We start from the raw sequence: 27513 nt of genomic DNA on the forward strand, positions 1-27513 counted from the left end.
ACCTCCGCTCTGGTACTGCCCTCACCTCCACCTCCACCTCCGCTCTGGTACTGCCCTCACCTCCACCTCCACCTCCACCTCCACCTCTGCTCTGGTACTGCCCTCACCTCCACCTCCACCTCCACCTCTGCTCTGGTACTGCCCTCACCTCCACCTCCACCTCCGCTCTGGTACTGCCCTCACCTCCACCTCCACCTCCACCTCTGCTCTGGCACTGCCCTCACCTCCACCCCTGCTCTGGTGAGCCTGTTTTTGCGCTGGTGGTGTCTGTGTGCATCCCACTGGTCTGCTGTCAGCGTGTGCAGTTCTCCTGCCTTCTCTCTGTGGAGGGTACAAGGAAGAAGGCTGGACTGAGCACTGCCAACCCGAGCAGCAATCGGCAGTCCTGAATTAAGGTCTAGCCTCTGTGATTTACACGTAAGACACATGAAGTTTTGTCCAGTTTATTGTGGCAAGCTGGCACAGTGATATACGGTAACCCTTTATATATATAATTATAACTAATAATAAATAGGTAAAACATTCTAAACAAATAAATAACATAAAATAACAGATTAATAGATAAAATAAAAAGATAAAACAGCTTTGAAATGATTCTCTCTGTCTGCAGGTGACTATTCTACAGACTGTGAGGAAGGTGGGATCGAGTGAATCCTTCTCCTTCCTGGTGGACGCGTCTGTGAGGAACCTGACCGTCTACATCACAGGCAGCTCCCTCAGCTTCACTCTCCGCAGCCCCTCAGGTAACGGCACACCTCACCTGTCCAGGTGCATGCAGGTATATGTGACTTTTGTTTGACTGGAGCAATATCCCCCTCCCACCTCCCTAGTTGAGAAGGATGTGTATTGTGTGATACTGCTTTGAACTGGACTTTATTTCATCATGATGGCGTCCTTGTTCCACCAATCACAGCCGTCCTTGTTCCACCAATCACAGCCTTCTGCAGAACATTCTTTTTTAACCACGCTGGGTCCATGCAAGTGAACATGGGCAGCAATGCCTGATTACTCAGCCACAAAATAACCCCCCCCTTCAGTCTACCGCTTTAACACCAGCCTAAAGACAAACTGCTGCATACTACAGTCCCAGACTACAGACATACTGCTACATACTACAGTCCCAGCCTACAGACACACTGCTACATACTACAGTCCCAGACTACAGACACACTGCTACATACTACAGTCCCAGACTACAAACTGCTACATACTACAGTCACAGCCTACAGACACACTGCTACATACTACAGTCTCAGACTACAGACAAACTGCTACATGCTACAGTCCCAGACTACAGACAAGCTGCTACATGCTACAGTCCCAGCCTACAGACAAACTGCAACATGCTACAGTCCCAGACTACAGACAAACTGCTACATGCTACAGTCCCAGCCTACAGACAAACTGCTACATGCTACAGTCCCAGACTACAGACAAACTGCTACATGCTACAGTCCCAGCCTACAGACAAACTGCTGCATTAACCCTCCTGGTTAATGTCTCCTGTATTGATTACCTGGTGTTACCTGAACCCCCAGGTATGACCCAGAAGAGTTCAGTCACCAATGGGCCCCTGGGGACGCTGCAAGCCGTGGGGAACCTTCGCAGAGTTCAGCTGCACCCTGAGACAGGATTATGGGAAATCAGCATCGACTCCAGCCAGCCCTACACTCTCAAAGTCACTGGTGAGAACCAATCCGGCCTGCCCTGAGAGAAACGTGATCTGACAAATCTACTGTGTGTTTCAGTAAATTACCTGAACATGTAAATATATCTCTGTAAATATATATTATTATTTGCATGTTATGAATGTTGAATGCTACTATAAATGTATGATACTACACACTCAGTGGTGTTAATAATTTAGGCTTTGTGTTAAAAGGTGTGTATTTTAGTATCTAAAGCCTGTGTGTGTGTGTTTGTGTGTGTTTGTGTGTGTGTGCATGCATGTGTTTGTATTTGTGTGTGTGTGTGTGTGTGTGTGTGTGTGCGTGTGTGCGTGTATGTGTGTGCCTCCAGGTCAGAGCAGCATTGCTTTCATTTATGAGTTCATGGAGGCGTTTGAGGGGCTGTACCCGGGCTACGCGGTGATCGACGGGCTGCCCCACGCAGGTGAGGCTGAGGAAGCCGCGTGTTTCACCGCTCACGCGCGGGGGAGACCCCTCCCTGCGGTGCGTTTCACCGCTCACACGCGGGGGAGACCCCTCCCTGCTCACGCGCGGGGGAGACCCCTCCCTGCGGTCCCTGCGGTGCGTTTCACCGCTCACACGCGGGGGAGACCCCTCCCTGCGGTGCGTTTCACCGCTCACACGCGGGGGAGACCCCTCCCTGCGGTGCGTTTCACCGCTCACACGCGGGGGAGACCCCTCCCTGCGGTCCCTGCGGTGCGTTTCACCGCTCACACGCGGGGGAGACCCCTCCCTGCGGCGCGTTTCACCGCTCACACGCGGGGGAGACCCCTCCCTGCGGTCCCTGCGGTGCGTTTCACCGCTCACACGCGGGGGAGACCCCTCCCTGCGGTCCCTGCGGTGCGTTTCACCGCTCACACGCGGGGGAGACCCCTCCCTGCGGTGCGTTTCACCGCTCACACGCGGGGGAGACCCCTCCCTGCGGTCCCTGCGGTGCTTTTCACCGCTCACACGCGGGGGAGACCCCTCCCTGCGGTGCGTTTCACCGCTCACACGCGGGGGAGACCCCTCCCTGCGGTGCTTTTCACAGTAAATTGGTGTGACTACATTCTAATATTGATTCATGCAGGAAATTCACAGGCAGAGGCACAAAAGCTCAAATTTACTATGGATACACATGAGGTGCATTTCCCATGCGTTACACATACCTGCACAAAATAATAATAATAATAATAATAATAACAATAATGATAACTCTTTATGACATTAATGAACTGGTGTAATAATGTGTAATACTTATTTATACAGTCATCATCCTAAGAGGGACACATGAAACAGTGAACAGTATTCCACCTCAGCAGTGGGAAAAACACACCACCTAGTGGCAGTTTGGCAGATTGCAGGAGTACTTTCGCTGATGGTTCACTGTGCTTCTCTCCTTCATTCTCTCTCTCTGCATGTCTCAGGAAAGAGCGCTACTCTGCTGCTAACGATGACGGGGAGCGGTGGTTCAAATTCCCTGACGGTGGCGGAGGTTTCCCTGGTGGAGGTGTCGGGTTCGAGGGCAGAGAACGGCACCGCAAGGAGGCTGGGTAACGGGGACTACCTGGTGTCCCTGGACAAGATTCCAGAGGGGGAGTTTGTAGTGCTGGTGAAGGGCGTGGCCAGCAGCTCCCTAACTCCCTTCCAGAGACAGTCCACCACCGAGATGCGAGTCTCCCAAATTATCATCAGGGTGAGAACACGCACTGTCTTTACCAAATTATACACCTTAATGAAGGCATAAGCATGTATGTAACTATATTTAATAACATTACTGCTGTGACTATTGCTACTAATACAACCAAAAATGATAACAATAAAGTAATAATAATAATAATAGTCAAGAAATATAACTTTTTCTACTAGGAAGAACATGCAATCAAGCATTTCCATACTTAAATCCTCAATGTATATAAAAAACAAATAAAAGCCCAACTTCAAACAAATTACTGTAAGAGATTTCAGCTGTATGTGGAGTAGTTAGAGTGGTTTCAGGAGGAGTTTGAGTTTGAAATACTCAAATGAAAGTAATACAGTTAGAGGGAAGACCCCTGATGCTGGTGGCAGCTCTGTGATGGACTCATACAGGGAGTTTTCCCTGTCTGACCTTCACCAAAAGGCTCAAAAAGGGGGAGTGATGGTGCAGTAGGAGGCCATTAAGAAATCACCTGAAAAATATGTCTAAATAAATTAACAAATCAAATTTTTATGAATATGTAAAGTAATTCTCTCCTTCCTCTGTGTACCCTCTACCCCTCTCCTCTCCTTCTCTTTCCCTCCCTTCTCTCTGTCCTCTCCTCTTCTCTCCCCTCCCCTCTTCCTCTCTCCCCTCCTCTCCTCCTCTCAGACCCAGGCTAATGCCTCTCTGGAGCCTGGGGTACCTTTCTCCCTTCCATTCACCGTGACAACCAATGGGACAAGCGGCTGGTACACCATCACTGCCAGAGATGACAGGAGCTTCATCACCTATTTCACATCCGGGTAGGGCTGGCTAGCTGTAAGCGTATGTGCTCTGCCTTTGTGCTCTGTGAGACAGCGGCATGGTCTCTCCTCTCTGTGCTCCGTGAGACAGCGGCATGGTCTCTCCTCTCTGTGCTCCGTGAGACAGTGGCATGGTCTCTCCTCTCTGTGCTGAGTGAGACAGTGGCATGGTCTCTCCTCTCTGTGCTCCGTGAGACAGCGGCATGGTCTCTCCTCTCTGTGCTCCGTGAGACAGCGGCATGGTCTCTCCTCTCTGTGCTGAGTGAGACAGCGGCATGGTCTCTCCTCTCTCTGTTGGGTGCTATCTAACTGTCTCTTCTCCCGGGGGTGTAGTATCGCTCTGGAGAGTGGGGGCAGTGGCGATGCCTCGGTGGAGCTCACAGCGCCCTCCAGCACGCCGTCGGGCACCGACGTCACACTGACCATCGACATCGAGGGCCCTGGAGCCGTTGATTCCAACTACGCTGTGCTACGCCTCTCCGTCGTCACCAAGGTAACACCAGGAGGGAGAGCACAGTTCCTTCAGTTTCAGACACACAAAGATCAGAAATCACATCAGTTCATTTCATACCTCAGTTAAAAGAAAAAAACCAGCCCACAGATTACCCCTTTGAACAGAACTTCAGTATCTGTTGGTATCATTTCTGTCAGCGATTGGACTGTCAGTCTCATTGCTGTGTCTGTGATTGGACTGTTGGTGTCACTGCTGTCTGTGATTGGACAGTTGGTGTCACTGCTGTGACTCTGCTGGCTTTTGGTCCCTGAAGGTGACAGACTTCAGCCGGCCCGTGTGCACGGTGCTGAGCGTTACCGCTAACTGCTCTGAGGACTGCAGCGGCTCGCAGTGGGAGCTCTCCGCCAACCTGACGGACGGGACGGGGACCGGCATCCAGAGCGTCTCCACGCGCCTCGGCAACGGCACCCTGAACACCACCCCCTCCACGGGGGAGGGGGGCGTCGACGTCACCCTGGCCACCTACAGCGCCTCCTGCTGTTCGCCGGAGGTGGAGATAGTGGCGGTGGACACGGTGGGAAACGTGGGCACCTGTTTCCACTCCATCAGGCCGGCCACCACGGCCACACCCATCACCGCTGTTCCCGCCTCCAGCCCCCGGGCTCCCGCCCCCTCCCTGGGCCTCTGCTTCCTGGCCTCCGCCCTGTACGCGCTCTGCAGCGCCTCCGGGGGCCTCTGAACCTCCTCACTCCCAGCCGCTGTGAGGAAGGGCTTCCTGCTTCCTGCCGCTTGCGTTCACGCTAATGCGCTTCAACCAACACACTGCGGAGAGGGATCCGAGAATACAGCACAAGCTGTCCAGCTGTCATGTGTGTTTCCTAGATGTCAAACCACCTAATTGCTTGGGGACGCTTAGAAAATTAAGAGCAGAACTGTGCAAAAGCCAACCAAACCTCCAGCCCTGCTGGAGAGGAGGGTGGTACCGCTGTGTAATGCAGTGCAAACCCCCAGGCTGCCTGACCGTCGCTACAGCAGGTCTCCCTCCGGCAGTGCCGCTCCCGGCCGTGTGCACGTGCCGCACTCACTGCTCTCTGCTCCAGCCTCAGCTTTACTGTGGGGCAGTGTTACCATGGCCCCCCCTCACCCCCCACCCCCCTCACAGTGCCACGCTCCCCCCCCTCACCCCCCTCACAGTGCCACGCTCCTGCCGCTGCAGTGAGGATGATGAGGATGATGATGTGGATGAATGAGGAAAGCAGCAGTGGATGATGTGAGCTTTCAGAGCTTCGTCTTCATGTGTGTGAAGGTGAAGAAATGCAGCCAGGGGGAAACAGATTCATGCAGTCATCAGAAATGCAGCCAGAAAGAAACAGATTCATGCAGTCATCAGAAATGCAGCCAGAGGGAAACAGATTCATGCAGTCATCAGAAATGCAGCCAGAGGGAAACAGATTCATGCTGTCATCAGAAATGCAGTGTGAAATGTGAAACTCTATCAAAACAGAAAGGAAAGCAAATCTGAGCAAGGAGACCTTTGGTTACGCCTGCCATCACAAGCAAAAGCATAAAGCATAAATCATAAAGCATACAGCATAAATCATGAAGCCAGCACAGCTGCACTGCTTCTCTGGCAAAGCAACCTCTCCATCTCCTATCCCTCATGTCTAAAATAAACGACTTTCATGCTACTGAGTGGATGGATTATTATGCATTATTCATTACTATGCAGATAATTGTTATCTGTATCAGGCATTACATTTAAAATATTTTTTCTGAAGCCAATGACATTGGTAAATTCTAGCTCTTCTTTCAGGCTGGGTTAGGCACCTATGAATTAAAAAAAACAAAACTTTAGACTGACTCACCACAAGGTATCACTCTTTACCTTGGAAAGGATGTGCAACAATGGTGTTCCGCTCCGAATGTGCAATACAGACGATACCAGCAGTGGGACTGCATTTACACATTAGAATAATGCCGTTACAGCACACTGTACTTTCATTATGTTTCATTAAAGTTCTACTTAAAGAAGAAATTATCCAAGCCATTTTTCAGTGACATTGTTTTTCATTCTTTCACAAATCACAAATACCCTTAGAAAGTGTATGTCGTTAGTAAATATAACCTAAATTACAGAGCGATACGGAACAGGACCCCCGCAATAAAGCCGCTGTCACGCCATCTGAAAGTTAGTAGCGAAGTAGATAAATTACTAATCAACTGCTCAAAAAAGGTAAAGTCCGGTGTAAGACAGTATTGTTGCACGAGGTTACTGCAGTGCGCATCCTTGCCTCGCGCTGCTGGGTCTGCAAGCGCTGTACCCGGCACGAGCTGGCCGTCCTCGCGCTGCGGTCCACCTGATCCCCGCGCAGTTTCCGCAAAGCGCAGGCGCGACTGCAGCGCATCGTTCTGCCGCCTCAGTCTGCAGCTCCTGAACCGCTGCCTCGAGCAGGATCTCCATGAGCGAGGCTACCTGGGACTGGAAGCCTCGTGCAGGAGTTTCTGACATGTTTCAATATGTTTGAAGTGGCTAACTCAATCCCAATACATAATCCAACCAGGGACTGCCCAAACTTTCACGCTTTGCGTGAACAGAGTGATGCTTATAGGAAATGATGGGTTTGCTTGTCTTCACCTGTCTCAATACGGTGCTCAGAAGTTCAGAAATGATGACCCGCCCCTTCTTTGCAGCAAGTCCGCAGACGTGAAGGTACGGAGTTACAGCTCCAAACCGCAAGCGATCCCGTAAACTCGAGCTGAGCGCTCACTGTAGCTCTGCTGCCCTCTACCGATCCGGAGGTGATCCAGGGCGATGCGATGCCATGTGTCAGCTGAGCTGAGCGGCTCTTCCGGACCAGGAACAGAAACAGTCGGGAGTGACAGGACTCCATGGCCGACTTGCATATGTAGTTCCCGTGGTATTTATCATGAAACTAACAATACTGAACACACGAATTTCCCTGCATCTGTCATCAACCGGCAACTTCTTGTTTTCTAAAACAAAAGTCTCAATTTTTAAGCCGAATAAGCACCCAGCAAACAGATATTAGGATATTTTTTTCATTTTCCTTTTTCCTCTCCAATGATTTTTTTCACAATTATTGTCGCCATTTCCACAGCAGTATTGACAGTCGTAGGCCATTCTCTCAGTAGCAGGGACCAGACCAGACCTCCCGGACTCAGTGCAGCTGTTTGGTCTCTCTGTTGTGGAAAGGACCCTTCATGGCTAAATACCCTGCAGGATAAAGAAACTCAATTCAGTGGATTCATTTTTCGTTGGACCAGTCACAGAGGTCACTATTGCTCATAGAATAGTTACCAGCTTACCAACAATGACCCGTTTATGATAGTAAATAGAATCAGAATCAGAATCAGAATCAGAATCAGAATCAGAATCAGAATCAGAATCAGAATTTCTTTATTGTCATTGTAACATGTACAGCGAAATTTGAGTGCAGTCCTCAACAGTGCAAAAGATCAATAAAAAGCTAGTAAAATAATTTATAAAAATAATTCAAAAGTAAGACTATATAAAAAGTAAAAATGGTAGAACACAAGTAAAAACACACAGAGATATCTACATTGAAAAATTGCACAGATCAGAAAGATTGCACAGATCCCTTGTTGCAGAGTGAAGAACCCTGAGCATTAATTGCACAGATCCCTTATTGCACAGTGAATGTGAACATTATTTTGTGGCATTTAAAGCTTGTACAGCTGTGGGAGAAAAACTGAGTCAGTTTTTCCTTGTTCTAATGGCTCTATACCATCTGCCTGACAGTAGCAGTTCGAACAGAGAGTGACCAGGGTGGGATGTGTCCTTTATGATGTTATGAGCTCTCTTGAGGCAGCAGGAACTGTGTAGGTCCTCCAGAGTGGGGAGAGGCCACCCGATGATTACCTCAGCAGTCTTGAAGACCCTCTGAAGCTCTTTCTTGTGTGCCACAGTGCAGCTGGAAAACCACACACAGGGGCAGTAAGTGAGAATGCTCCCTATGGTGGAGCGGTAGAAGGACACCAGCAGTCTCTGGGCGATGTTGTTCTTCCTCAAGACCCTCAGAAAGTTTACCAGTTCTGTGGTGTTCATACCCCAGGTCAGGTCCAAATAATGTAATGTAATGCCATGACTGGGGCATTGTGTCTCCACACAACAATCGGGCAAGTTATGAAGATAAATCAATAAACCTAATTAAGGAAATTGGGGGGGGGGGGGGGGTGGCGATCGCAAGATTTATTTGGCACGTAGCAATTACATGACAATAATATCACTAAATTGGTTGAGTGAATCAGTCTAGTTTGCGAAAAAAACGACTGCATGGCGATTTCTCGGCACATTGGGCGAAAGTACGGTCTCCTTGGTTCCGTTTGTCTGCTGCGAGTATCCGTAGTTCCCTGGATTTGGGAAGTTCCAAGGTGGGCGTCTGGTCAGCTATTGTGTTGCCCGATGCCCACGCTAACGGGCACATTTTTGCTGGGTAATCTTGCTTTCACTTGCTGTGGGCTACTCAAAACATAACCAAGACCAGCCCCCTTCCTGCGTCTACCTAACTACCGATTTTAATAACGGAAAGACGCGTATTTTATCAGGCGGTTCGTCATCTGCATGTTTTGCCCCGGAAGAACGCTCAGTTCCAGCATCGTATTTTCACGCCAGTTTCTGTCCGACGCAAAGGTGACAGTTCTGACTTTAGAGGAATACCTGGATACATGCGTAGAGCGATTTTCTGCGAACTGCAATAGCAAACGATCGGAATCATATCGATCGTTTCAGGTAGTGCGTGGGAGCTAAATGATGATCGCTAGCCACCTAGCTAGCTCTGGAAAATAAGCTGTGAAGTCAGCTGCTAGATAACGCTTTGCCCGTTTATCTGGCCTGTGAGTGGCAGACCCTGGAGTAAGATCGGGGGTATTTCGTCGAGCTGGTGCTGAAACAGACCCCGAGATGTCGGACGCCATCCTCGCTTTTCAGTCCCAGCTCTCGGGGGTCATGGAGACGGTGTTCAAAGCGGCCATGTACGAGATCACCCGGCTGGTGGAGGACAGCTTCCTGGAGGAAGTGTCGCGGAGCAGGGAGCAGGTGGAGACGCTGAAGCAGAGGTTACAGTGGGCAGAGACGCGGCGGAGAGAGAGGGAGGGTGTGCGGGCGAGGTGTGCGGACTGCGGCCGTGCGAGAGCTCCGGGGGACGGAGGCGAGGGCAGAGCGGCCGGAGCTGAGTCCGGTGAGGAGGAACGCTTTTAACGTGACTATGCGCACTGAGCACCTGCTTGCACCTTCAAACGTTGTCCTCACCTGTTGCTGTCATTGTTGCCCTGCCCCCTTTTGCACTTCACTTGTGATGATTATGCAGCTAGCTAACTGAACTGTGCAACCTTACAGTAACACTGATGGATTATGCACTACGGTCTCTCTCCCCGCATTGTCGCTACTAGCGCGGTGTGCAGCTGGGGACCTGACCGCGCACGGTGTGTTTCTCTCTCCCTCCAGCTGTTGACGAGGGCCGTGGGCTGAAGCAGGAGAGGGTTCTGGGAGGAGACTGGAGCAGCTGTCCGGGGGAAGCATCGAACCCGGGACCCCTGAATGCCCCGGAGGAAGCAACCACGCCCAGCCCTGTCGGAGTGCCGGCAGGGTACACGCAAACAGTAATGACTGATACTGTATGTAGCAGTAGCCACGCTGGTAACACGGTGCTCATACAGCACCTTTGGCTCTGTGTAGGGAGGTGTGTTTAACGGCGGTGGGACACGGTGTCTCTGCCCTGCTTTTGCTCTCTGCATTCAGAGGCAGTGTTCCCTCTCTGCCACAGCAGACCGATTTGGACGGGGACAGACTGGACGCCATGCTGAAAGAGGAGAGCCTGCAGGCGGCCGCTGAGTGCTGCGACCTCCAGGAGCGGTGGAGAGCGTGTCTGGAGGGTGAGCTGGTCTGATCGTCAGGCGTGAGACGGCACCGCTTCTGAACTGACTGACTGTAATCTCTCCCTCTCTGCTTTAGAGAAACTGCTTATGAAGTTTTTCTGAATCTGTAAAAACAAATTACCCTAGTGCCTTATTTTTTCCAGTATGAGTTGACAGTGTGCCATAGAAGTAAGGAGCAGGGCTCTGAAAGGTTGCTGGTTCAGTTCCCCACGGCGGCACTGTTGCTGTACCCTTGGGTACTTAACCCACAATTGCCTCAGTAAATATCCAGGTTTATGCTTTGTAAATAGGTAGCATATACATTACATAACATTATTGGCATGTAGTAGATGTTCTTATCCAGAGCAACTTACATCAATTACAGGTTTTTACAGTCTTATCCATTTAGACAGCTGGGTATTTACTGAGGCAATTGTGGGTCAAGTACCTTGCCCAAGGGTACAGCAGCAGTGCCCCAGCAGGGAATCAAATCGGCAACCTTTCAGTTAAGTGTTCTGCTCCTTACCCACTATGCTACTATCTTTACACTTCATGTAAAGGTTATAGCCTATGTAAGTGGTTCTGGGTAAGAGGAATGTAATGTAATGTAATGTAATGAGTTGGCATGACAAACATGCATCAACAGTTCTCAGGCAGAAAGGAACAGACACGCGTTCTGGTTCTGAGCCACCAATGTGCTGCCGGTGTGTTTATTGTGTGTGCTTTGTGTGTGTGACCCAGGACATGAAGGAGGCGACGGACTCACCGCAGATGGGGGTTTCGGGGAGTGGGGCTCCAGCCTGGGGCCAGACACGGACCCTGCACACGATGGAGACACAGAGGAGATCTCGCAGGAGTACAGGAGCCGCTATGGCGGGATGGAGGAGCTCAGTGGCCTGGAGCCGGCGCCCAAGAGCGAGTACATCGCCCAGATGCTGGGCTCGGGGGAGCTGGACGAGCAGGGCCTCGATGACTCGCTCCTCCGAGCGGGCGGACAGCTGGGGTTCGGGGCGGCAGGTCACGCCCCCGCCGAGCTGGACCCGGCTGGAGTGGCTGACGTCCCTGTTCACCCGCTCATTCCGCGGGGAAAGAGGACTGCGTTCGCTGACCGACATCCGTCCCCGCCAGGGTCTCCGCGGGACAGCGCAGATGTCGACGAACTGGACTGTCTTCTGATCAACGAAGACGGGTTTCTCCAGGACACGGACGGGCGGTACCAGGTGCAGCGTAGAGGCAGGATGAGGACCAGAGGGGAGCAGCGAGACCTGGGGGCATGTGGCAACCAGCTGCTGCCAGCAGAGGGAGACCATGAGCTTCAGCCCCAGGGGGAGACCTTTGGCATCTCGCTCGCCTCTGACATCCTCCAGCAGAGTCAGAAGGGACAGAGACGGTACAGCTGTACCCAGTGCCAGGTGAGCTGCCCCGACCTGGCGAGCCTGAAGGCTCACCTCCTGACGCATAAGGCGGGGTCTGCGTACACCTGCACCCAGTGTGGAAAGAGCTTCACGCAGGCCTGCAACCTGAAGGTCCACCAGCGCATCCACTCAGGCGAGGGCCTGCACCTCTGCAGCCACTGTGGGAAGGGTTTCATTTCTTTTGCTGACCTAAAGAGGCACAAGTGCAGTCACACAAGTGAGAAACCGTACTGCTGCACACTTTGTGGGAATAAATTCAGCCGATTATGGAATCTGAAACTGCACCGACGGATTCATACGCAGGAGAAACCCCACCGTTGCAATCAGTGTGGGAAGAGTTTTACCCGGGCAGACATTTTAAAGGTTCACCAGCGTACTCACACAGGAGAGAGACCATACTGTTGTACTGTTTGCGGCCTGAGCTTCAAGCGACTAGACCATTTGAAGTCACATCAACGCAAACATAGTTAAGATTCAGTGTTTTGTAAATTTGCGCAAAAAAGGAAAATTATGTATTTTGTTCTTGTAAGGTTTTGATGAAAAATTTTCCAGATATTGACAAATTATGGTGTACCAGACAAGGACTGATGGAAAACCAAGCCTTATATTTTTAAGGACGTCTATTACATCACACTAAATCAATGAAAAAATGTTTTTTTCTCTTCTGTTTATTTGCTTTACTTTTATTCTCAGCTTTTAGTTTGTGCGTGTTTGCTTTTCTCCTCTCTTGCAACATAAGAAATTACTTTTCATTTTTAATACAACATGAGAGCAATAATGTCAACGGACAAAGCAAACAACTTTTGAAAGTTAGCATTGCATCAATGTCCATTGTTTGTACACATATACACTATATGGACAAAAGTATTTGGACGCCTGCACATTACATTGTAATGACATTGTATTCAAATACATATACTTTAATATGGAGTTGGTCCCCCTTTTGCAGCTATAACAGCTTCCACTCTTCTTGGAAGGCTTTCCACAAGATTTTGGGGTGCTTCTGTGGGAATTTGTGCCCATTCATTCTGTAGAGCATTTATGAGGTCAGGCACTGATGTTGGACGAGAAGGCCTGGCTCGCAATCTCCGTTCCAGTTCATCCCAAAGGTGCTCGATAGGGTTGAGGTCAGGGCTCTGTGCGAGCCAGTCAAGTTCTTCCACACCGAACTCATCAAACCATGTCTTTATAGTCCTTGCTTTGTGCACTGGGGCATGTCAGTCATGTTGGAATAGAAAAGGGCCTTCCCCAAACTTTTGCCACAAAGTTGGAAGCATAGCATTGTCCAAGATGTCTTGGTATGCTGAAGCATTAAGATTTCCCTTCATTGGAGATAAGGGGCCTTGCCCAAACTCTGAAAAACAGGTGTGGCCAAATACTTTTGTCCGTGTGTGTGTGTGTGTATATATATATATACATATATGTGTATATATACATTTTAATTTATACATAAATCTTTTGGACAAAAAATGGTCTTACCTTAGTTATTGTGAAATGGAAAGAAACATATTAAACTGCTCTTCGGTTGGTTTCTTTTTGTTCTTTCACATTCCTCTTTAAACCTTCACACCAAATAAACCAGGACCATGGGCACAGTTTGTCTTTTGAAATGTTACTGTTGTCATTAAAGAGTAGTTAGAATCATTTTGTAGCAGACACCGTAATGTCACTGCACTGCATACAGTTTCAGGAGCGATGCTGGTGGCAGTGCATACACACTGTCAGGAATTGGCCTGGAACTCTGACAGGAAACTAAATCTTCATCTGCATGTTTACCTAGTTAGAAGCCACCTGTACAGACCATTTCCATGCTCATCCCGGTGTGTGTGGCTGTGAATGAACTTCGTCACATAAAAAAATAGCAGCAGTTGACTACTCAGTTGCCTACACAGGCATGGCAGGCTACCTGTACAGAATTCACATTTGCTCCAGGTTTTAGAAAATGCCATTGTGGAAGAAAGAAAGCAAGAAAAAAAACATACTCTGGATGAGAATTGGATGATCACTTGGAATTTCCTAAACCTTAATGCATGCTGTATTGTTATTGGCTTCTCCATGAGTTGTTACGATTACGGATTAGTTTTACAAACGCTTTAAAGTTGTTTTTTCCTGTTTTGATCCTATGAGGACGCCGTAGATCATAACGCGTTGCGTTCCTGAATATTCCCGTAGTCAGAGTAGGGAAGCTGGCTAATGTAGTTGCCTTGGGGTACAATATACCTCGCCGCAAGACTTTGGAAAGGCTTGATAAACGTAAATAAGAACTATAAATCTGCGTTTGTGGATGCATTGCAGGTAAACCTTGATAAAGCTGTCGATGAGGGACGCTTGGCATCAGAACACTGTGATCTGGGTTTGCTAACAGCTAACTAGCTCGCCTATCCAGCGTTAGCTGCGTTTAGTCCTTTCACCATTTTATTGACAGCGGTGTTGATAGCAGATCAGGTAAATTAGCTAATTACTCGGACTGTTTTTTTGCGGTCGAATAGCTTTGAGCAGGAAGATACCACCTGTAACCAGGTAACGTTTGCGATCTAGCAGGTTAGTAGCTAATCGATCCGGAATAATCCCATTTAGACAGTGAAGCATCATGCTAGACACGAAGGATGGGAATTTAAGCTCAGGCACCAGGATCTAAAGAAGAACTAGAGGAACCAACAGGTACGTAAAGACCGGACTAGTGCAGCTTTTGTAGTCGCTGAGCTAGCTAGCCATCGACCACACCAAATATAGTTACTTTTGCAAACACTGCGAACCGACAGGATCGCTATGCGCTAGCCTTTCTGTGCAAGCCGTCTCTGTTATTTCACAGACGCGTAGCTCGCTACGTAACTGCATTTGAGTGGTGCTGTTATGTTTAACGATACTTTGACGATGTAGCTACTATTTTAGGTACCGCCGGCGCATCAGAATCGGTTCCGCCCACCGTTAATTTTAATCGTTTAACCGTTAATTTTAGTAGGGTTCAGGATAGAGTCTGGGTTAGGATTAGGTTTCGAATATGGGTTAGGTTTCAGGATAGAGTCTGGGTTAGGATTAGGGTTCAGGATAGAGTCTGGGTTAGGATTAGGGTTCAGGATAGAGTCTGGGTTAGGATTAGGGTTAGAATATGGGCTAGGGCTCAGGATAGAGTCTGGTTTATCTGACCCTGTGAACACACACCCCGATGTGCAGAAAGATGAAGGGAACAGTATCTGACAGGGGAGCCGAATCTGATGCACAGTGCGGGCTATTCTAGTGCAATTTAGTGTGATCGGGAAAGCTGAGTGAGCTGCCCGAGCAGTCAGGAATGGAAAAAGTACTTCCACTTCCCCTGTGTAACCATCATATTAACACTGTATGCTGCTGACATCTCCAACAGTTTTTCAGTTTAAATATTATTTGTGCTGTATTGTTGAATTAAATGGAATATTTCATCATTTACAAAGGTAGACTTTTAATCTACAGTTCTGCTAGTTTGGATGGTATCGCTGTGTCTGTCTTGTTCCTTTTTTTATTCCTTGATGTCATGTGTAAAGAAGGTATTATTCCTTTCTGCATCTAGAGAGTATTTTGGGGTTAGAGGGGTGACCACACATCTGCACCCCAAACCGGGAACTCTAGAGGATTACACTGCCCAGGACACACAGTGGAGGAAACGGAGTCCAAGATGTCAGAGGCCATCCTCACTTTCCAAGTGCAGCTGTCCGGAGTGATGGAGACGGTGCTGAAGTCGGCCATGTACGAGATCACCAGGCTGGTGGAGGACAGCTTCCTGGAGGAAGTGGCCCGCAGCAAACAGGAAGTGGAGTCTCTGCGGCAGAGGCTGCAGTGGTGGGAGAGCCGGCGCAGAGAGCGAGAGGGTGGTGGGAGGGCGAGGTGTGCGGACTGCGGCCGCGCTGGAGTCCCCGGGGAGGGGGCGCACATCACCACCCCCCCTGCGCCACCTGGTGAGGAACAGCGCCTGGTCAAACCAACTGCTGAATCAAACATAACATACACACACATATATCACACTACAGCTGCTCGAGAGGCTGTGCTAGACTCTGTAGATTCTGTTATTATTTTGTTATTATTGTCATTCAGTAGACGCTGTTATCCAGAGTGACTTACATAGGTTACATTTTTTTACGTTACCCATTTATGCAGCTGGATATTTAATGAGGCAATTCTGGGTTAAGTACCTTACGTTACGGTACAGCAGCAGTGCCCCAGTGGAGAATGGAACCAGCAACCTTTCAGTTACAACCCCTGCTCCTTACCACTGCTGCCCCAAAATGAAATATAGCAGATGATGGTTTTGATCCATCGAGCTCTGTGTTATGGGCCACTCTGCTTTCTAGGCTAGAGTGGAGACAGGTGTCAGAATGAAAAGGTTGATTTGTCTAAATGGCCTACTCTAATTGTTAAGCCTTTTCTGTTCTTGTATGTAATCAAATGTGTAAGCAATAATATGTAAGTAGATGATTCCTGCTGTCAGTTTGTCACTCAACAGTCAGATTTATGACAGAGCTGGAGACCTGAGTATGTGTGGTGTGTGTTTCTCTCTCCTCAGCTGAGGAGCTGAAGCAGGAGAGGGCTCTGGGAGGGGACTGGAGCAGCTGTCCGGGGGAAGCATCAAAGCCAGGACCCCTGAATGCCCTGGAGGAAGCAGCCACACCCAGCCCTGTCGGAGTGCCAGAGATGCACACCGCAGCCGTAAGCCCCAAACCGCACACACTGAGGCGGTCCAGCACACTTCTCTGACACTCTTTCCTAGGAATTCATATAAGTAGAAGACATGTTTTGTACTGAGTGGCTAAAAACAGTATGTTGTAACTCTCTTTTCTTTTGTAAATTTGAAAGCTCCCATACTTATATATTGTCATGAAAGGTTCCACCATGTCTGCACATATGAAGAATTTTCAGGTTTTGTCATGCCATTATAACATGTTTATGTTAGATTTCTGAGGTTGAAAAGGTTAATGTAAATAGTTGAAGTTAATATTTTACCCCGATGTTCAATGATAAAATAAAAAGAAAAGAAAATATAAATAGAAAAATATAAAATTGTTTTAATTAGTGTTATGATTTTTTTTTTGGTGGGGGCTCTCTGATATTAGGTATATCACATCACTTAGATATTTCATTATAATGGAAAACTTTAAAATACCCTTGAACTAAATGAATGCACTGTGGACTTTAAAAACAACATGACACAACCAAGGATAAGACCAATAGCAGCATCATGTTGATGGAGACGTATATTCTGTGGAGGGTGATGCTCAGTGCTTTTGTAGTGTGATGGCTGCTGTTCTGTCACAGCCCATAGATTTGGAAGGGGGAGAGTCTGACCCCCTGCTGAAGGAGGAGGAGCTTCAGGAGACCCGCAGCGGAGGTGATGTGCAGGGGAAATGGCTGCTGTGCTCAGACGGTGAGTTATGGCAGCGTTTCTGCGGACCTGCAGAATCCCGCGGTTTGAAGGCAGGCACCCGTCACAGGCCTGTCCTGGCGAGGCACTGTGGCCACCAAAGCACATTTGATTGGCCCCATCTGGTAAAATGTCTTAACAGTGAGATTCTGCCATAGAATTATAACAAAGATTCCCTTTAGGAAAGCCTTGCCCACAGGATTGGCACCCTTGTGAGCAGCAACAGAAGTGTGTTTGGCTTGGAGCCTGAGATGAAAAGAATATCAGGACACAGCTGGGACGTGGCACTCGGTGACCTTTATCTGAATTTTATCAGCTGTGCCAAGCATAAGGCCTGAGTCTTCATGCCATGAGGCCTATGAGTGAGCATCCATGAGTAAATTTTAACCAGCTCAGAAAAAAGCAGTGTATTAGCGGCTGGCGTATTCTAACACTGTGACTTGTCCTGTTCATTTGGGCTTTTTGTTTTAATACCTGTCTTTTGGTTTATTTTCATGTGCCTGCCCACTTTAATTTCCCTCTTTAAATTCGCGCTGCCCTGCAAGATGTGCTTCTGATCAGATTCATAGCCTAGATTGAGTGTGGCTCTTGTTTGATGTTGTTCTGCTGAGATGTAATTCCACTGAGATGCAGCTGTTACGCTGGGCCATTGTTTTTCTCATTCAGACGCTGAAGGAGACAGTGCTGGGCCTTTCAGTAAGAGGCAGGACACAGCGCCCCCTGCAGGCCAGCGCCTCATGGAGCAGCAGGGCAGGCAGAGAGCTGGGGAGACCTGTGGGTTTTACACGGCAGGATCTCAGCACTGCGCCGGCAGCGGGGACCATCTGGACTCGGAGGATGACGTGAACGACAGAGACCATCCAGCAGGGACTGACTTCACACAGGGGAGCAGCGATTCAGAGCACCGGTCTGCTCACGCAAAGCTACGGTCTGACAGCGATGGCCTGTCTCCTGCGCGGTCTCTCGATATGAAACCCCTGAGTGCTTTTCCAGATACTGTACCGATAAAACAGGAGGTTGAGGCACTGCCTGACTGGGGTGAGCAGACCACCTCCGCGGGTGTTTACACACAACGCAGACAGTGCAGAAAGAATGGGGCAGGAGCAGAAACACATGCAGGTGGTGCTGCAGACCTGTCTCCCCCCCAGAATCCTCCTGGGGAATGCTCCAAAGTGGAGGACCTGACGTTACAGCCCAGAGTGAAGCAGAGCAGCTCGGCAGGAAAGCACACCCAAATCAGACCGAGTGACAGAACGGCGGTCACCCACAGTTCCTCTGCCTCAGATAAGGGTGCGTGCACCTCCTATAGTCGGGGTCTTATAATCTCAAAAAACATTCATAACCATCAAAGAGTTTGCACAGTCGAGCGGAAACTCACTTCCATACATTTTGGTAGGGGTATCACCCAATTAATTAATGTTAAATCCCTCCAAAGGCAACACACAGAGAAGGCCTCACACAGCTGTACTCAGTGTGGGAAGACCTTTTCTCATTTCTGCCACCTTAAAGCACACCAGCAAACTCACACTGGTGAGAGACCATTTTGCTGCACGCTGTGTGGCAGGAGCTTTACCAAGCTGAGCAATCTGAAAGCACACCGCCGAGTTCACACCGGAGAAAGGCCATACATGTGTACCGAGTGTGGGAAAAGGTTTACACAGAAATGTAATTTAAAAAGGCACCAGAGAATTCACACTGCAGAGAGACTGTTCAGCTGTAAGTAACAGCATTTTTCATGAGGAAAGTACAGTTTATCAGTACTGTATTTCAACATTCATTGACATTTTCTTTATTTTAATATATTGTGGTGTCTGAGAATTGTGTTGCAAAAGTGTATTTCCCAGTGGCAGCAAATGAATCTTTCTCCTGTAGCAGTCGTTTCATGATGTTGCGATTAGTGCAGTCTTCCTCAGGCAAAGGGAATGGTGTCAATAAAAATCTCAGCAGGATTTAAATATATGCAAGGCTCTGTCTTATTTTATTTTTCACCATATTGTGACAATTTTGACTGGCAAAACAGGGTGTTGTTCTTTGAGACAGTTGGGTCATTTTGTAGATAGGTCCACTTTAAAAAGAGAAAAAAAAGTTTTACGAATTGTAGCAAGCGGATCATCCCTGATGTTTAATAGAAGTTACAAATACTGTTTGAATTTTGTATAAATAGAATTGATGTGATGTTGTTTATAATAAAATAACATGAAGGTACCCACATCATAGACATACTGACTTAACTGAGATTTAACTGAACACAGTCAACTTGTGTTTAAAATCTGAAGCTTTATTCTTTGTATCAGTACAGTTTGTACTACAGCTCTAAAACAAATTTGTGTTGTTAAGATGTGAGGTGGATTTCATGAAATTCACAAACAGATTAAACGCTAAAACTACACGTCATAATTTATGTAGGTTAATTCTTAAAACCACATGTATTTCATTTTCAAATTCATAATGCCATATATAATGTCCTCAACTTATATTTCCTAACCAGTTCTTTTGCATCAGAAACACTTTCTGATGCAAATAGTTTGTTACTAGTAACATTATTTTCAAAATATCACAGGTGACAAAACGTGACGGGTATGCATATATTTACACTGTCACACAGTTTAAACGCTTCCAGTTCGCACCTGACAGCCACAGATTTCAGATGTCAGCTCTCTCCTCGAGAGAAACGTTGAAAAACAGACAATGTCAAAATGTATTTGATTTTTTTTGTACCATAAATGGCCCCAAATGACGGTACACGCGTGAGCGCACTTCGGCTGACACACCGTGTATTTGGAACGTCTAGGTGTTAAGATGTTGCGAGTTCAGAGACGGTGGCTTTGTCAGATTACTCCAACCGACTCGAGGACTGTAGGGAAATAAAGAAACATTTGCATAGCCATACTGAGAAAATTTACAATATAAAAAATAACACAGTGGTCACGGTATTGAGCTTGGTTAGATTATTTATTTAGTTATTTAAAAAATAAGGTTCTGAAAATGATCACAATAATCTCTGGAATACGCAAAGGACGTATCTGCACTTGCTGCATAGCGTTGATGGACCGCCGGTCCTGCAGGGGGCAGCACTGCCCTGAGCGGGGCTTTACCTCCGCGCATGCGCGTCACCGGGCTGCGACTCTCAGCTGAGCTGAGCGAAAACAAGAAAGGACCTGGTGAGTCCCTCCGTCATGTCTTACAAGACCTTTCTTTTCGAACAAAACAGTGTGAAATGGCAGCTAGGCGCGTTTAAATCCCGCCAGGTGTCCCGCGGTTATGTGTCGTTTGGTTTGCGTTAGTTCTGTTGCTCTGTTAGCCAGGTAACCGTCAGCCTTGTTTCTGTGTCACCCAGGCGCGTCACTCCCAGAAGGAGCTGCCGCTTTTGGCTCATACTCCATATGCACGCAAAGTATGAAAGTCGGTAACGTTACATAAAACACACACGGACACCGAAAATGCGCGGTCGAGTCTAGACACATAAACGGGGCAAGCCAGCCTGACTGTTACAGTGAGAAGGTGGAATATGGAGTATCCTCTGGGTTCACTCGTTTCGTGTTGGATCGCACCTTAAATTCCGTGTTTCCGGCTGGCCAGCTCTCACCCGTCACTGTGACAGTTTTTAAAAATGACGTTTTTTTAAAAAAATCCAATGTCGCGGCGATCCTGGTGTTATCCTCCTAAAAAGGATTGAAAACGTTTTAGAAACCCTCTGCACACCCCACCCCACCCCAATCCCTGCCCCCTAACCCTAACCTAACCCCTGCTACCTGTTGTACTTAATGGTTATTTTATGTGTGGTATTGTGACATGTTTTGGGTCTAATGATAACCATCTGATCCAATCAGATGATGTAGATATCAGTGGATGTGTGCAGCAGTTGCTCTGAGCACTGATTCTCTGGAATGAGTGGGATGTCTTTTGTCCTTGGTCCTGTAGGTCACCACAGAAACGTAGGGGACTCAGTGCTGGTTTTTTCTGAGGCAGGTGATCTCAAACCCAGCCACTACTCATCTTCCATGGAGAGGAGTGGGCTTCCCGGGACGCTCTGTGGAGCTGGTGCAGAAACAGAGCCCAAGATGTCAGAGGCCATCCTCACTTTCCAAGTGCAGCTGTCCGGAGTGATGGAGACGGTGCTGAAGTCGGCCATGTACGAGATCACCAGGCTGGTGGAGGACAGCTTCCTGGAGGAAGTGGCCCGCAGCAAACAGGAAGTGGAGTCTCTGCGGCAGAGGCTGCAGTGGTGGGAGAGCCGGCGCAGAGAGCGAGAGGGTGGTGGGAGGGCGAGGTGTGCGGACTGTGGTTGCGCCGGAGTCCCCGGGGAGGGGGCGCACATCACCACCCCCCCTGCGCCACCTGGTGAGGAACAGCGCCTTCCCCGTTTGAGACTGTTGAGTCTTTCACATTTCACCAATGACTTTGTGTTCAGAATGTTCAGAATGCCACCACTGAGGTGACTGGAGGTGGTGGGGGGGGGGGGGGGGGTGTTACCACAGAGTCCAGCAGCTGGAGTCTGAACCCTGAAGGCCCTGAAGGCCCGTCCCACAGGCAGAGAAGTGACAGTTATGCTGACTTACGTCTGCGGGACTGTACATGTGTGAACTGTTAACAAATACTAAGCATGCTTCTGTGACTTTTGCTGTATGGTAGAAGCTGGTGGAAGATATTAGTGCAATAAGGACAATATTGTTTGTGCTTTATCACACACTGCCCACCAGAAGGCTGGCATGTGCTCTGCGAGTGATTAATATCAGCATCAAAGTGGCCGTTGCTCTTCAGTCTTCGCTCATGGTCATTTTCCTGTTATCCAGGTGCTGAAGGCCGCAGCACTGCTGCTTTCACTAAGAGATGCAGTGAGCAGGAGCACAGTGAGCAGGACTGGAGCACCACTAAGAGGCAGGACACAGCGCCCCCTGCAGGCCAGCGCCTCACGGAGCAGCAGGGCAGGCAGAGAGCTGGGGAGACCTGCGGGTTTTACACGGCAGGATCTCAGCACTGCGCCGGCAGCGGGGGCCATCTGGACTCGGAGCGTGGAGCCTGGACTGCCTTTAAATTAGGGGACAGTGACACTGAGACTGAGGGCCCTGGCTCCTCCTACACTGCAGAACAGAAGGCGGCGAGTCCGTCAGCCGGCCCTGTAGCGGAGGGCGCCGCTGACAGCGTGTCCCCTTTACACTGTCTCAGTGTGAAATCAGAGGGGGACGCGCCGCACTCGGTGGCCGTTAAAGAGGAGGCTGAGATTCAGCCCGTGTGTGGGGAGGAGATCAGAGCGGACTTAGCTCACACACGTCACAGACGACACACAGAACCCTGGGACACAGGAGACATGCAGGTAGAAAACACTGCCCACCTGCCACCCTCACAGGATGCAGCGAAACGACTTCAGGCATTTTCAGATAAAGTGGAGAGTCTGACATCACAGTTCAGGCAGCAGCAACACGGACCTCCAGAAAAGAGCACCAGACTGAATGTGAGTGAGACCACAGCACAGTCAAATTTAGATGGATTAGACAGGACCTTATGCCCCTCACGTGATAGTTTTTTAATCGTGTCAGAAGGTTTGCGAAACCCCCAAAGAGTGCGCACAGGAGAGAAACCATTCACTTGTGTTCAGTGTGGGAAGAATTTCACTCAGTTAAAAAATCTTCAAGCTCACCTGAAACAGCATGCTGGAGAAAGACCGCACAGGTGCACACAATGTGGGAAAAGTTTTCTGTATCTGAGTCGTCTTAAGATTCACCTGCTAAGCCACACTGGAGAGAGACCATTCAGCTGCACACACTGTGAGAAAAGTTTCCTTTCATTCTATGACCTCAAAGTCCATCAGCGAAATCACACAGGGGAAAAGCCCTACAGCTGCACACAGTGTGGGAAATGTTTCACTCGCTTGAGTATCCTCAAAGAGCATCAGATTATCCACTCGAAAGAGAAGTCCTTCAGTTGCACACAGTGTGGGAAAAGGTTCACTCGGCCCAGTAATCTTAGAGCTCATTTGAGACGACATATTATTGCAAAACCACACAATTGTACGCTTTGCGGAAAGAGTTTTCTATATCTGTGTCGCCTCAAAAGACACCAGAAAAAATTTCACTGGGCAGACACAAGTTAATGGAATCCAGTGTGGATGATCATTCAGTCAAAGGATTCATTGTTTTGGCTATATTCAGCTTTTTAGTCATGAAAGATGTCCCCAAAATACATTTGCTTTATTTAATTCAGAATTGGATGGCCAAATCTTTAAGACTGTTAGACAATGACAGTTAACCTTTCTTAGGTTAATCGTGTCACTTCTCCATTTTGACCCTACAGTTCAAGGTAGTTCAAATCTTAAGTACTTATTTTTGTAATATTCTATATGAAGTAGGCAGTAACTCTGTGAATTTTATTTTTAAGATCAGTGTTTCTGTCAGTGTGTATATTTTTCATTTAGAGGGCCAAGTGCAAAATGCTTTGTCCTCAGTGCTCAACAAAAATATGCAAGAGTACTAAGCACATTTTTTCTTTATCTCTGCTTGAAATACAACAAATATTCCCAAATTGGTCAAAGAAGCAGATTTACTGGAATTAGGACTTGTGGGCAGGATTGCGGTTGTTGTGGAATTTTTACCACGGACAGTATTCAGTGGTTTGGCCCAGTGACAAATTTTTGATCCAAAGTATACATGTGCTGTCATGGAAGCATGGCTCGTGACGCAGTTTAGAATATAGAAACTGGCTTCAGTCATGTACATCAGATCGAAAAAAATGTACTGAGATATAATACACACATATTCTTATACACACAGATGCGCACACTTTATATATGCAGTTCTGTTGAATGGGCAGCATTAGCTGTAGCGTGAGCCAGAAGCCTTTGGAAGCCCAGGAATGCCACGCCTGAGTCTCTGATCTACATGCATCAGCCTGGCTGTGCTGTGGGCTCTCAGTGTCCACAGAATTCTCTGCTGGAACTTCCCATTTCATTTTCTTGCCTGTGAAAGCTGTATTTTCTGTGGCATTTTGGTGCAATTCTACAGTAAAGCTGTAGTGTGCAAAAACGTCAGTTGCATACTTTCATGTCTGTAATGAGCATGCAGTGAATAGATATGTGTGAAAAGGAAAGTCATTCTGAAAGTGTGCAAGGATGCTTTCCATTTGTAAGTAATTAAAGTGACTAAACACTGAACTTCTGAATAACTTGTTTGTTGCCTTGTTTTGTTGCAAGAAAAAGAAAGTCTGTGGGCATTGTCAGGCGATAACGTGAACAGGCACATATTCTGAGTTATGCTTAATATGGAGAGGAAATAGCAACTTTGAAATAAGCAAAAGGGATGGGAGGTGCAATGTGTGATTTGACCATAATCATATTGGAAGAGAAATATTTTTCATATCAGATGGTCATGTGTTGGTATTGCTAACCACTCACACCTCACCAGAATTAGCCTCTGTGAAAAGATTGTTTTTGAGAGAACATGGTTAATGAGCAGCATTTCCATAAGGAAAAGTAGCATCCATATGGCTGTTAGAACAGCTTTAGCAATTAGAGTTAACATCACTGCAGACAACTCGCATCAATAAAAGCCTGGCTGTCATGTCTGCCCGCTCCGACGAATGCAGCAGACACACATTCTTCACTGAGTTTCCAATGGCGCTTTTGGCTCGAGTTACAGCTGGTGCACACTCATACAGCAGCTCACTGTTCCGCAAATCCCAGGTAAAAATATGGATCCTGACTCAAATTGCCACAAACGGCTTTTGGTAGCTGGCTTCCATCTGCAGTGATTAAGTCAGTGCAAAGTCAAAGAGAGCTTTCAGCTCCACCACCTCAGCTGGAGCAGGAATAGGAGGCATGCAGAGGTCAGAGTTGCACAGTTTTTGTGAGCGTGATAACAATATGTGAAGTAGCCAGTGGGGTTCTGCTGGGAGAGTACCTGGCATGATAACACGTAGATAGATCCTGGTGAATAACAGCTTCTGTGGTGCGCTGTGCTGAGGTATCCTCTCAGACACTCTCCCCCCCTCTCTCTCTCTCCCTCTATCTCTCCGTCTCCCTCTCTCTCTCTCGCTGTGTGCGAAGTGCTTTGAGAACTGATGATGGTGTTGAAAGAGCAAGGTGTGGTGAATCGTTCAGAGGGTGTGCTTTTGGTTTGCATTCAGCCGCTGGCTGGAACCAACAGTATGATTGCTCTGAAAACACATGCCAGTTCCAGCCATTCTGGGGTTTGAGAAGCCTCAGGCTGCTATCACGGGCTAACAGACAGAGACAAAAGTGAAGTGAACTGGTCAATTTTCATTTACAGACCGATTGTTCGGCGGCTGGAAACTTTCAAGTAAAAAGAAGCAAAGCGAGGTCCACAGATGGAAAGAGAACATTCAGTGTAAGATCAAGAACGTTATCAGCCTGTCAGTTACTGTGTGTATTTAATACATACATGTCATCACTAGTAGTGTCTACCACTTTTCCCTTTGTGTTTGTCTCTGTTTCTCAGAATGTGGCCAGGCAGGTACTCACTCAGTCCCAGGTTTGGCAAAACGCCTGCTACAGCAAAAATATAGACTGGAAGCCAATAACGGCAAAGGTACAGCTGCATGTTTTCTGCTCATGGGTGAGAATATGTTTTGTTTTGAGTGAGTGAGTGTGACTGTGTTAAGTGGCCATCTCGGTCTGCGCAGATCGTTTCCACCCTCCCGCAGCTGCTTGGGCGGGAAGCCGAGGTTATAGACCGCTGCACTAAAATGCTGCAGAACCGGAGGGAGTATCTGCGAAGGACCGGCCAGGTACGCAAGCGTGCGCTGCTGTCTCTGACAACTGTTTCTCTGAACTGTTAAAAAAGGTTAAAGTGATGTGGCATCGGCACCCCTGTGCACGTTGGTTTGTTTGCTCCGCAGGCCAGAGCTCACACGCAGTTTGCAGCGGCGGTCTCGCCTGAGAAGAGGAAGCCTGCTGACCCTGTAAGCTCAGGGTATGGAGGAAGCCATGGGTTTCCTGTTTGGATCTGAATTTACATTTGTTTCTTTGCAGAAGCTCTCATCCAGAATGACATACAAAATCAGTATGAGATATTTCATTATTCATTATTACACTACACAATGTCTTTTTTTTCTGAGTGAAAAGCAAGAAATTATTTATTGAACTAGTAGGAAAAACATATCTATAGTATTTCATTACAACATTTGGCATTGTACTTTTATTGGACTTAACTTAGTAAAGACTTTCAAAAAATGCTGCATGTTTGAAGGCTATGGGAACATTAACATTTTATTTGCATCAGTGGGATCAAAATTAACATCACTGTAGTCAACTGAGCTGAATGCCCACCTGCTGTAATGAAATTCACTCAAGCTGAGTACCGTATTGGCTCTGAACACAACTTGTCAGATTTGGAAGTTGGAAACTCATACATAAATCAAGAAATGAGCAGGTTTTTAGAGTTAATTTTGAGCAGCAGTGACCACAGGGCAAAAAGATATTAAATCAATTTCTCAAAATCTGTGTCATCTTCTCTGTGTGAAGGCAGGATGATTTCTCTTCACAGGAAAGGGTGAATTCAGGAGGTGGGAGACGAGTGACACCCATCCAAGCTCTACAGAAATGCAGTTCTGCCTGTAAGATGCTTTTGCTGTGTGTTGTAAGACTGTGGCCAGCCTGTGAAATGCTTTAATGCCGAAAGAGTGAAAGAGCTATGCCTGGGAAAACTCTGTGGGCCGTAACATTATCACATTTTACATGGCCCAAACCATCAGAACGTATTGATTGACCCGTAAAATGAACTTTAGTCCTTGTACATTTGCATCAGCTCAGAATCCAAACAGCTGTTAGCTGGACTTGTGTTAGAGGAGCCAGTAACATCAGAATCATCTTTGTGTTTCTTTCACATGTGCTTCTTCATAGGCTGTCCAGTGTGAGCGAGGGCTCTTCCTGCACAGGGCGGGAGGGAGAGCAGAGAGGATGATGGGAAGGTATGCTGGAGGATGGAAGGCAGAGAGTACCCCCCCCCACCCACCCACTACAGCTACTGAAACCAAAACACTGCATATGTGAATCTAAATAAAAGGATGATGTGAACTTTGGCATTTTGACAAATTCTTGCATTCTGTTGTTTTGTTTTATCTCCAGTTGTTGGTGTAGGAATGAAGGATAAAAATATACACATGAATACTGTTGTGTCTGATGAGCTATATGCCTGTCAAGCTTTTTTATAGTATTTAATTGTTGCACTAAAGGTTTTAATAGCTTTTCTCACCTGC

The 27513-nt window shown here is 47.8% G+C and overlaps 4 protein-coding genes across 7 annotated transcripts in view; all 4 read left to right on the plus strand.

The window, feature by feature from the left end:
• vwa11 (von Willebrand factor A domain containing 11) overlaps positions 1–5344 on the plus strand; it is a 12564-nt gene extending 7220 nt beyond the window's left edge. Inside the window, exons 10-16 of the mRNA XM_036516670.1 lie at positions 611–743; positions 1539–1685; positions 2020–2112; positions 3095–3363; positions 4018–4151; positions 4485–4644; positions 4919–5344. Of these exons, the coding sequence (XP_036372563.1) occupies positions 611–743; positions 1539–1685; positions 2020–2112; positions 3095–3363; positions 4018–4151; positions 4485–4644; positions 4919–5344 (1362 nt within the window). The remainder of the gene's footprint in view (positions 1–610; positions 744–1538; positions 1686–2019; positions 2113–3094; positions 3364–4017; positions 4152–4484; positions 4645–4918) is intronic.
• A 3618-nt stretch (positions 5345–8962) lies between these two features.
• On the plus strand, positions 8963–12491 carry LOC118769919 (zinc finger protein 696-like). Of its 2 annotated transcripts, none has more exons than XM_036517334.1 (4): positions 8963–9824; positions 10091–10245; positions 10410–10518; positions 11242–12491. In XM_036517334.1, exons 1-4 carry the CDS (start codon positions 9548–9550, stop codon positions 12384–12386), a joined length of 1686 nt encoding a protein of 561 aa, XP_036373227.1. In that variant the 5' UTR covers positions 8963–9547; the 3' UTR covers positions 12387–12491. The 2 variants fall into 2 exon arrangements, with proteins under 2 accessions (XP_036373227.1, XP_036373228.1); XM_036517335.1 differs by having other exon boundaries at positions 10413–10518.
• Positions 12492–14077: 1586 nt separating this feature from the next.
• Positions 14078–18150, plus strand: LOC118769542. The gene is made up of 5 exons (XM_036516671.1): positions 14078–14576; positions 15460–15844; positions 16450–16592; positions 17199–17429; positions 17971–18150. Exons 2-5 carry the CDS (start codon positions 15565–15567, stop codon positions 18148–18150), a joined length of 834 nt encoding a protein of 277 aa, XP_036372564.1. The 5' UTR covers positions 14078–14576; positions 15460–15564.
• Positions 18151–22440: 4290 nt separating this feature from the next.
• LOC118769937 lies at positions 22441–27257 on the plus strand. Of its 3 annotated transcripts, none has more exons than XM_036517363.1 (7): positions 22441–22756; positions 25566–25643; positions 25755–25844; positions 25939–26043; positions 26155–26217; positions 26802–26871; positions 27158–27257. In XM_036517363.1, exons 1-7 carry the CDS (start codon positions 22613–22615, stop codon positions 27169–27171), a joined length of 564 nt encoding a protein of 187 aa, XP_036373256.1. In that variant the 5' UTR covers positions 22441–22612; the 3' UTR covers positions 27172–27257. The 3 variants fall into 3 exon arrangements, 2 of the variants coding, with proteins under 2 accessions (XP_036373256.1, XP_036373255.1); XR_005004523.1 differs by having other exon boundaries at positions 22683–22756; positions 26155–26228; XM_036517362.1 differs by having other exon boundaries at positions 25566–25844.
• Positions 27258–27513: the final 256 nt, after the last annotated feature.

Source organism: Megalops cyprinoides, chromosome 22, assembly GCF_013368585.1.
Source record: "Megalops cyprinoides isolate fMegCyp1 chromosome 22, fMegCyp1.pri, whole genome shotgun sequence".
Lineage (NCBI taxonomy): Eukaryota > Metazoa > Chordata > Actinopteri > Elopiformes > Megalopidae > Megalops > Megalops cyprinoides.

Coding starts and splice junctions, on each gene's coding strand:
- LOC118769919 (XM_036517334.1), top strand. CDS start 9,548: ATGTCGGACGCCATCCTCGCTTTTCAGTCCCAGCTCTCGGGGGTCATG. Junction 9,825..10,090: donor AGCGGCCGGAGCTGAGTCCG/GTGAGGAGGAAC, acceptor CTCTCCCTCCAG/CTGTTGACGAGGGCCGTGGG. Junction 10,519..11,241: donor GTGGAGAGCGTGTCTGGAGG/GTGAGCTGGTCT, acceptor TGTGTGACCCAG/GACATGAAGGAGGCGACGGA.
- LOC118769542 (XM_036516671.1), top strand. CDS start 15,565: ATGTCAGAGGCCATCCTCACTTTCCAAGTGCAGCTGTCCGGAGTGATG. Junction 15,845..16,449: donor CACCCCCCCTGCGCCACCTG/GTGAGGAACAGC, acceptor CTCTCTCCTCAG/CTGAGGAGCTGAAGCAGGAG. Junction 17,430..17,970: donor CATTTGATTGGCCCCATCTG/GTAAAATGTCTT, acceptor TTTCTCATTCAG/ACGCTGAAGGAGACAGTGCT.
- LOC118769937 (XM_036517362.1), top strand. CDS start 22,613: ATGCAGGTAGAAAACACTGCCCACCTGCCACCCTCACAGGATGCAGCG. Junction 22,757..25,565: donor AAAAGAGCACCAGACTGAAT/GTGAGTGAGACC, acceptor TTTCATTTACAG/ACCGATTGTTCGGCGGCTGG. Junction 25,845..25,938: donor GGAAGCCAATAACGGCAAAG/GTACAGCTGCAT, acceptor CGGTCTGCGCAG/ATCGTTTCCACCCTCCCGCA.